The 10,818-nt window shown below is 37.4% G+C and overlaps 1 protein-coding gene across 4 annotated transcripts in view; it reads right to left on the bottom strand.

Annotated features, from left to right (window-relative positions):
* Positions 1–10,818, bottom strand: part of DNM3 (dynamin 3) — a 717,102-nt gene that overhangs the window by 429,270 nt on the left and 277,014 nt on the right. For all 4 annotated transcript variants that reach the window (XM_023738465.1, XM_012557752.2, XM_004384112.3 and 1 more), the window contains exon 11: positions 1,428–1,514. In XM_023738465.1, coding sequence (XP_023594233.1) covers positions 1,428–1,514 — 87 coding nt within the window. The remainder of the gene's footprint in view (positions 1–1,427; positions 1,515–10,818) is intronic.

The raw sequence follows: 10,818 nt of genomic DNA, 5'->3' as shown, positions 1-10,818 counted from the left end.
AAACACACACACACACACACCTCACACACACATCTCATACACATACGCCTCACACACACACACACACACACACACACAGTGTGTGTTGTATGTGTCTCTCTCCCCGTGGCTTGTTTCTATCTCCTTCTTCAATTTTATCTTCCTCCTTTTCCCCATTTCTCGCTCCCTCCGTTTCCAACTTCCCAGAGAATCACAAAATCTTTGAATGCTAACTTATAGAGGATTTCAGACACCATACAGACCAACACCCCAAAGTTATGCATGAGAAAACAAGAGTCCAAAGAAGTGATTTGCCCAAGAATATGGTATTATTTTATGGAGAACACACGGCCTAAGGCCGGCATTCTCACCACAATGTCATACTTGAAGCTAAGTGATGGAATTTAAGAGTATTTAAAATCCTCTGTAGTTTCTATTATAATCTTTTCTAAGAAACTCAGAAAAAAATACATTTAAATTTAAGGAGCTTTTATTATTTTCATGTAGTACTTAACTTTTTAAAATTAATTATCTTCCTCGCTTGAAAAACAATTTTTCCAATTCACAGAACTAGGATTACTAGTATTAGACAATTTCAAGACAACCACTACAAACCATACATATTTACAAAATAGTTTGAACTGTTTGAAAGAGCAGTTCTTAAACTTATTTTTTCCAGTCATGGATTGCATGGAAAAGCTGATGAAAAGCTGTGTCCATTCTCCTCAGAAAAAAAATTAAAACACTGAACATCTTGCATAACATTTTAGGAGTTTATGAATACCCTAAAGCCCATTTGTGAGCCTGGCAAAAGCTAAGAACACCTGTCTTAAAGACAAAATGTGGTGTGTTTCTGGATTAGTGGTTTTCAAAGTATGCGGTGTGCATGCTGAGGGTGCACATGATGATCCATGAAACATCAGGGAAAAAAATTACAGAACTTCTATCTCTGTGTTGTTTTATTTTTAAATTTCATCCTTCTAAAGTCTTTATATTTGTTTACATTTTATAACATATGGGAGATATTCATATAGTAACCAATCAAAAATCAGTTGTATCAAGTTGATTCTGACTCATGATAACCCCATGTGTGTCAGAGAAGAATTGTGCTCCATTGGGTTTTCAGTGGCTGATTTTCCAGAAGTAAATCACCAGGCTTTTCTTCTGAGGCACCTATGGGTGGATTCAAGCCTCCAACCTTTCGTTTAGCGGCCGAGTGTGTTAACCATTTCCACCACCCGGGGACTCCAGTATGGTAACACATGTATATAATTAACAAATAAGTAAAATAAATATATTGTCCTGTGTACTCAGCTATTTCTTTTTTTTTTTTTTCCATTAAGGGCAATTAAGGGACAAGCCAACTGTTGGATACCACCAGATATCCTCAGAGAGACCCTCCTCTTCCCACAAGGACCACCTGTCCACCGGGCGGGGCCTCTCCTCACCTGGTCCTTTGTCTTCCCTTCTCGCTCACGAATGTGGTTAGCAACAATCCTTTCTGTTTCCTCGCAGAGTCTGGGGAAGTTAGCCAGCTGTCAGAGAAAAAAGATCTGAGTGTTAATATACAAAAAGCTATACCGTACAAAAGAATGAGTGATAAGTTATATTTTCTTATAGGAATCACTCACTAGAATTCTGGAAATAAAAGTGAAATATCACAAGCTCCTAAAGGATGACAGTGTGATGGAAGAGGGTTCTCAAACTATAATTAGAAGCAACTCATTACCTGAGAGGAAATACTTCAAAACCAGCAGAGCAATTCCCTAGAATGAAAACAGAGACCCAGATACCATCTAGCGCTGTGCTCTGTAGAGTGGGCACTTAATAAACATCAAAGATGAAGAAGATGGAGATGGGATAAAAAAGAGGATAATGACTAACATTTATAGAGCACTTACCGTGTGCCAGTCTGTGTGCTAGGCACCTCATGAATTACCTCATTCAGTATTCACACCAATCATAAAATACAGGTCTTATCAGTAATCTCATTTTATAGAAGAGGACAGTGAAGTACAGAGCGCTGAAGTAACTTTGTCCAAGACCAGACAGCTCGTAAAAGATATGACTAGGATTCGAAGCCAAGCCCTTGAACTCCAGACCCATGGTCTTAGCCATTACTCTTTTAGGATGATACATTTCAAGAACCATGAAGAAAAACCTTCATTTTCTTTTTTAATTCTCTCATAACAAATGTGTGTATGGGAAGGGGTCATGTTTTTTGGTACAACTTTAGAAATAATTTAGGTCACTTGCTTATGCCATCAAATTTTGGAGGTGACTGTCCAAAATGCAGTTTGCAAAAATGAACAAATTAATTAGAGTTTTTCTTGATATAAGGAAGAAAGAGAACAAGATGCTTTGAGAACGTGTTAGAAGCCCTTATCTAGGAGAACTCAATCAGGAAAAGGTGTGTGGGGGCGGTGAGGGAAGGTGGAGCTTGCCAGGCACAGGAGTATGTGTGAAGGCACTGGGGGAAGGGACAGTGAGTGGTAAAAGGAAAGGGAAGTCAATGCACAGAGTGAGGAGGATGGTCTTGCGGCAAAGATAGAAAGGTGGGCAGTGGCCAGACCAGGCAGATCCTTGCAGGCCTGGTTAAGAATTTTGGCTACTAAAGCAGTTCAGGCAGGAAATGATGGTGCTGTGGACTGGGATGGCAGCAGTGGAAACTGAGAAAAGTGGGCACATACATGGCTTATGATAGGCAAAAGGTTAATTGCAATGATAAAAAGCACTTATAAATTCATAAAAATAACACTATGCCCAATATAAAAGTAGACAAAGAACACAGTATTTAATTCATAAAAGAAATTTAATGGTCAATAAGCAAAAGAAAAATATTGAACTACAGAAGTAAAGTAATGCAAAGAAAGACAATAACTATCATGTTGGCAAACTGTTATAATCATTTTTATAAGACTTAATGCTGGTGAGGAGCCCTGGTGGCTCAATGGTTAATAGCTTGGCTGCTAAAACCAAAAGGTCGGCAGTTCGAATCCACCAGCCGCTTCTTGGAAATCCTATAGGGCAGTTATACTCTGTCCTATAAGGTCACTATGAGTCAGAATTGACTCGATGGCAATGGTTTTTTGGTTTTTTTTTTTTAAGTGGGTTTTTAAAATGCTGGTGAAGGTATAATGAGAGTAGCACAGTTGAAACGGTTTAAGAAATGTAAACGAGAACACATCTTTCTGGAAAGCAATTGGGCAATATGTACCAAGAATTTTAAAAACATATATATCCATCAATCTAATTACTTCACTTACAGGATTCTGAGCTAAAATGATAAGGACACGTATCACAGCATTACTTGGAATAGCAAACAAACAAAACTCTATAAACCACCTAAATATGCAATGATATTAAGTAGATCCATTTATGGGATTAATGCAGCCATTTCAAATCATATTTTTAAATAATATCTAATGATAAAGTGCTTATAACATGACACTAAGTGAAGAAAATCAGGTTAGTAAATATATAATGTGATTACACACAAACACATAGTGTACACACTACCATATCCCACCATACACCCTTGACATCCTTCAAGGCTACAGCCCAAGAACTTCACAAATCCCAAAATTCATGAATAATCTTGTAGCACGTAATATTTCCCTTAACTTTTAAGCAGTTAGAACTAGGCCTCCCTGAGACATGGCTGCTCCAGGATCACTGGGCACACCAACTTACAGCGTGTATGATGCACATTAGTGTCTCAGCAAGATAACAACCTCCAGTACTTCCTAGGACCATCATGATCACAAGATCACATCTAGATGTTAAATTCCCTAATGCCACAAATCTGCTGTCTGTGCATAGAAAAGGTCTGGAAACAAATGTTATAACATGTTAATAGTGATAAACTCTTTGCATTATGGGATTATGTACCATTTTCTTCTATATACTTCTCATTTTCCAAATTTTTCTATAGTGGACATAGTGTTTTATAACAACATCATAAAAGCATAGAAACTTGGCTGCCATGGTCACCACAAAAATCACAGCCCAGTGTCTCCTCACAAGGTCACCAACCCTTACCCCCTTACTGTTACTCCTGTCTGAATTCTAAGAGGTATGCTTGTTTGGGGAGCTTATTGCATGAACTACTACAGGATACCAATGGAGCTTCCATTTCCAATTTTGGAAACATTCTCCAGGGAAAGGTCTATCACCCTAGAAACGCTTTTTACACTCTGAGAACACTGCAAGTTATATTTTGTACAGGTTATAAAAGGCTTCAAAATGTGGAAGGGATAGTTGATCAATACAGGTCCTTCTTGAGTGCAAACCTAGATGGTATATCTCGCTCTAAACCACTAACCTGTTGCAGGCCACCAGAGCAGGTGTTTCTCACCTGCACTAAGACAGCATGCTAAGCTAGCTATCAGGGAATGCTTTGTTTTTGATGACAGCCTCACAAATACAGAATCGCTGCTGCAGAGAAATAACCGCACAAGCAGTAGTGGTCTACAGAGAAGGAGTGTGATACCTTTAACAACATTTAGAAAATGGATTACAGTAGAAGGTTATTTTTAAAACTTCAAATAGTGGCAATATAAGTACTTATTCAGAAATTAAATACTTGATAGACGAAGGGCCCCAGGCCAACACTTGAACATCATTAAGCCAGGGAAAGGCCAAAATGACAAGAGTGTACCATTAAGTAGATTCATCTAAGACAGTCTCCAATCTACCGACTTTGATAGGATTTTTTTAAAATTATTTATTTATTTAATAACAACAAAACACAGCAAAACAAACAGCAATTCAACAGTTTCTACATTTACCATTTAGTGACACTGATTACATTCATCAAGTAATTCTCACCCTCTTTTTCTGAGTTGTTCCTCTCTGATTAATATAAACTCACTTCCCCCTAAGGTTCCTATCAAATCTTTTGAGTTTCTGTTATCAATTTGATTCCATATAGATAATTCTTAAAAGAGCATAATGCTCAAGGCAGACATTTTTTACTAGGTAAGCTAAAATATTGTTTGATTTTAAGAAGACTTTAGGGAACATTTTTGATTTAAGGTTTAAAGATTACCTCAGGGCAACAGTTTCAGGGTTTCATCTAAACTTCATGGTTCCAAGAAGTCTGGAATCCATGAATATTTGAAATTCTGTTCTACGTTTTCCCCTCTTTTGATCAGGATTCTTCTACAGAATCTTTGATCAAAATATTCAATAATGGTAGCTGGGCACCATCTAGTACTTTTGGTCTCATGGCAAAGAAGGCAGTTGTTCATGGAGGCAATTAGCCACACGTTCCATATCCTCGTCCTATTCCTGACTCTTCTTCTTCCTCTGTTGCTCCAGGCAAATAGAGAATAGTTATTGTGCTTTGGATGGCCACTTGCAGCTTTTAAAACCCCAGGCACTACCCAGCGAACTAGGAGGTAGAACTGAAGCACTAAACATGTTATTAGGCCAAGTAATTGGGATATCCCATGAAACCATGACCTTAAACCTCCAAACCAAGAAACCAAATCCCATGAGTTTTTTGGTTATACATAAATAGCTTCAACAGCTACTCTTTTTGTTGTTGTTATAAATATATCTATCATACAACTTTTGCAAATTCAACTTTTTACAGGTATACAACTTACTGACAGCAATTACAATGATCGGCTGTGCAACACTACCCTTATTCAATGTGATATTTCCATCAACATTAACCCTCCCTTTCCCCTTCCCTCTCACCCCGGTAATGATTAATAAACTTTGTTCTCTATACATTTGCCTTTTCTTGTCTTCTTATATAAGTGAGGTTATACAATATCTGTCCTTTTGTGATTGACTTATTTCACACAGCATAATGTCTTCCAGCTCCATCTATACTGTAACATGCATCAAGACTTCATTTCTCCTACTGGCTAATTAGTATTCCATTGACTTGGACAGACATTTCCCCAAAGAGGACATTCAAATGGCCACCAAACACATTAAAAGATGTTCAGCATCATTAGCTATCAGAGAGGAGCAAATCAAAACCACAATAAGATACCATTTCACTCCCACTAAGATGGTGAAGATTAAAAAAAAAGAAAATAATAAACATTGTTGAGGATGTAGAGAAACTGGAACCCTTATCCATTGCTGGTAGGAATGCAAAATGGTACAGCCATTGTGGACAACTATGTGGCAGTTCCTCAAAAAAACTAAAAAGAAAACTACCGTAGGACCCAACAATTCCACTCCTCGTTATATACCCAAAAGACTTGAAAGTAGAGACTCAAACAGAGACTTGTACACTAATGTTCATTGCAGCACTATTCGCAATAGCCAAAAGGTGGCAACAACCTAAATGCCCATCAACAGATGAACAGATAAACAAAATGTGGTACATACATACAATGAATTTTTTTTTTTTAAAGTCTCCTGACTTTTCCAAGTTTACTACTAATGGGCTCAATTTCACCAGGAAATAAAAAGTGTATTAGCCTAAATTCTAAGTGGAACAAAAGAGAAAGAGAACACACTATAAAAATTGCCCTTACGGAGGCAAAGCAGGAGAAATATTGAAGGAGACGTTAAGCAGTACAAGATCTAGGCATTACTGAAAGGCAGTAATTTGTTTCAGAACCTCTCACACTGGTATGGTTTTTAGCTGGTTGTGAAAGGGTGGTGGGAGTGTAAAAATCATAATGTTGGTTTTAATTGCAGGCTCTCAAATGCAAGTCTCAGTCCCAATTCTGCTTATGATACATACAGGAAGAAGAAGGAAAAAAGTCCTACTGACATTCAAAGTAATTGCTGATTAGGGTTTCTACCAGTCATTTTATTATTAGCTCATTCCTCAGGAGTCCCTGCTCAGTACGAATGGCCCTTTACTTAATTCTAAAAGACACTCAACTCTGATTGCTCAGTTCAATCCCTCCCCTCCTGTGTCTCTTATTTAAGGTATAATCACAGTTTCCTCATCCATTTAAGTTATTATAATTTTCAATCTCTTTTGCTCTGGATACTGAATTAAAAGTCTAAGTTGTAAGAATGTGTTCATTTTGTCAGTCATAAAACTTCTATTCAGGTGTGTCAAAATAATATTGATCTAGAAGATGCCACATTTTAGGCCTTTATTCTCCTATTGTTTATTTAAATATTGTGTAAATTAATTTATACAGGATTAGAGAATTAAAGTTTTGCTATTGGTTGTAATAATGTTATATTCCTAAATTTATTTCACATCAGTCATTCATTTAATAAACATTCATTGGGCACTTGCTTTTCACCAGCTCTGTGTTCAGCTATGTCATAGCAGCCGGTATTAAAAATTTCACAGTCTTGAATGCCAGGTAGACTATTCAGATAAAATGCCATACAAGGCAGGAATATTTTATACACACACAAACACACACACACACACACACACACACAAACCACAGGGAAACCACAAAGAAATACAAGGCTAAATGTGCTCTGAGAAGGCCTCAGGATTTGATGTTTACATAGTGACAGAGAAGCTTCTAGGCAGAGATGAACATCCATTAAAAGGCAAATTACTTGTAAATAGCTCTTTGTTCAAATTATATTGACTATTCTTAAATAATAAGAAAGATTCAATGGAGAAACAATATATATGACTTTCAAAATAAAAACCTTAAATATTTGATTCTAAGAGAATTTTTAATTACACATTTCTGAGGGAAATCAGAACTATAATTTTTAAAAATATACAAAAGCATGTTTTAATAATATCCAATAATTAAAGTGTTATTTAATGTTTATTTTTGTGGGAGGGACCTCAATATAAAAATTTAACCTTAAGCATAGACCACATTTTCCCTAGAGAATAAAAATCACTTGAAAGATATTTCTAGCCAATAAAATGAAAAATACACACCTGTAAAATTTATTAACCATTGATTAATCAGGTTATGAGATCCACACTATTAGGATGCTCTTGGAACAAGCATGAGACTGGGCAGGATTTCTATAGCTTCAAGAATAACTGGTTTGATGCCTTGAGCAAAGAGTCAGCTTATTAGGTAACCATATGTTCATAGCTGCATACTAAACATGGTTGAGGAAAAAAAACTAGATCCAGAACAAAATTTCTTTTATGCACATGATTTGGGTAGACTGGTTTGGCCTACCTAAAGATACAGGCTCTGTTTTTATCAAAAAGCGATAGAACTTCAAATGCTGGCCACTTTCTACAAATTGAGTAGCAATGATTTTACTGCTCGAAAAGCTTACAGTAATTTTATTCCATTTTCTATGAATTAAAACATAAAAATTGCTAGTAATTCTTCATTTGTGTATGGCATAATGTTGTGTTTATTCAACAAATGAGGAAATACTTACCTTGGCATAACACATTTGCTACAGAAATAAAAAAGTATTCACATTTACAAAAATGATTGAAGGTAAGAAGCAATGTGGTTATCAGCCGAGTGCTTAACCACTGCACCACCCTAGTAGGAAGAGATCAAGAAATGGCGAGCTTCTCTAATGTCACTGGGTGAATGGGAAAATTGTTTACTGGGTGTTCTGCATTTTAAGGGCAGCATATGGGAAGTCTAGGAAAAGCTAAGTGAAGTAGGAAGAAATAATAAGGGACCCCTCCAGATCCCAACCAGGTGGTCTTGGGTAAAGCGATCAGAGAGAAATGCTGTTAGTCCTCCCTCTCTAAATGAGCAAGACCCAAATCTCTAAACCTCAAATATTTTCTACAAATGGCAGGAAAAATTGGGAGGCTTATATGGAAGAATTTTCTAAAGAGAGACATGGTGAGAACTCTAGTGTTACTTAGCAAATGCTAAGGAGTAAGGATAGGAAGTTCAACCTTGGGTGAAATGAAACGAAAAGATAGAAGACACATATTCTTTTAGTAAGTAATTTGGAAAACATCCAAATAGGAGATCAAGGTGGGGTTGACACTGCATCAAAACAACACCCGAAGGTAATAACCAGGTTTTGATCTTCTCTTTCTTCCCAAATTTATCTCTAGTAGGCATATTAATGAGCAGCTAAAATGGAAAAAGAAAAATCAAAACAGAAGGGAGGAGGAAAAGCAGAGGCCAGCGTAAATTATTAATTAAGAATTTATTATAAAGATCATAAACCCCTTAATGAATTTTTCAGATTCAAAGGCATGACTCCTATCCCTTAAAAGCCAACTCCTAAGCCTGAATACCCTATAATACCCAATAAAAGGTTCAAACTTTAATAATCGGCCTGATTTGAAACCTGAGTACCATAAATACCATGAGGTATTTACCACATGCAAAGAACAGCACAGGGTTTGTTTGACTGGCCAGCTGTTAAGAGGACATGAAATACAGGTCATTTTGTACAGGCAAAAACCACAGCGCACCTATTCTGGACTGAAAAGAAAAAGGGACTGTGAGCATGATGTTTCACAGCTATTGTCCTTCTTCCTATAAACTTTCATAAATGGTAAGCAAGTGGCTGTTTCAGACAAACTGGTCATCACCTGTGAGTCAATGAGGCATCGTTAATTTACTCTTTTAATTATTCAATTAATAATTATTATTGAAAACCTGGATGTTTTAGAGGTTGCAAAGAGCGATGTTTAATAAACCAAGTCCTTAACCTCACTGAACCTACATTCTCAACGTCCATTTGTTGTCCAACCTCAACAAAAAAAGACATATATAAGCCCACTTTTCAGAAAAGGATTAAACAGGCCTATAAAACAAACAATACCACACGTGAGGAATGTGCTTCTTAATTTAATCAAATATTTGAGACCAAATGGGCAACTCCTGCCCAAAAGCAACATGAGAACGCAGGAAGGGACAGGAATTGGACAAACAGACACAGGGAACCCAGAGTGGAAAGGGGGAGTGTGCCGTCACATTGTGGGGGTTGCAACCAATGTCACAAAACAATGTATGTATAAATTTTTGAATGAGAAATTAACTTGAGCTGTAAACTCTCACCTAAAGCCCAATAAAGTATAATACATGAACTCAAAAGTGCCACGAAGAAAAATGAAACTTAGTAAGTAAATGGAGAATGACGTGTGTGTGTGTGTGTGTTTGTGTGTGTGTGTGCTGTGTATGTTTGGGGTTAGGCATGTGCAATCGTAGAAAGAAAAGTCAGAGAAAGACTGATTAAACGACATTTCATTTGAGCAGAGACCTAAAGGAAGCAAGGATGTCGCTACGGATTTAATTGTGTCTCCCAAAAATATATGTGTTGTAAATCCTAACCCCTTTACCTGTGGATGAAGCCCTGCTGGCACAGTGGTTAAGAGCTTGGCTGCTAACCAAAAGGTCAGTGGTTTGAATTCACCAGCTGCTCCTTATAAACCTTATGGAGCAGTTCTACTGTCCTTCAGGGTCGCTATGAGTCAGAATCAACTGGACAGCCACGGATTTTTTTTTTTTTTAATAATACCTGGGGATGCATCCCTGGTAGTGCAGTGATTAAAGAGTCTGGCTGCTAACCAAAAGGTCAGCAGTTCTAACCCACCAGCCATTCCTTGGAAACCCTACGGGACAGTTCTACTCTGTCCAAAAGGTTCACTATGAGTCAGAATCGACTTGTCAGCATGGGTATACCCATGGATAGGGAGCCCTGGTTAAGCATCAAAAAGTCAGCAGATGGAAGCCACCAGCTGCTCTGCAGGAGAAAGATGTGGCAGACTGCTTCCACAAAGATTACAGCTCTAGAAACCCTATGAGGTAGTTCTACTCTGTCCTGTAGGGTCGCTATGAGTCAGAGTCGACTGGGTAGCAGTGGGTTATACCTGTGGAAGTAATTCTATTTGAGAATAGGATTTTCTGTTATGTTGATAAAGCCATTATTCGTGTAGGGTCTGTCTTAAGCCAATCACTTTTGAGATATAAAAGAACAGATTAGGCA

Source organism: Trichechus manatus, unplaced genomic scaffold, assembly GCF_000243295.1.
Source record: "Trichechus manatus latirostris isolate Lorelei unplaced genomic scaffold, TriManLat1.0 scaffold00117, whole genome shotgun sequence".
In the NCBI taxonomy this organism is placed as follows: Eukaryota; Metazoa; Chordata; class Mammalia; order Sirenia; family Trichechidae; genus Trichechus; species Trichechus manatus.
Note: the sequence above shows the minus strand (reverse complement) of the source record. Positions and strands in the feature narration are given on the sequence as shown.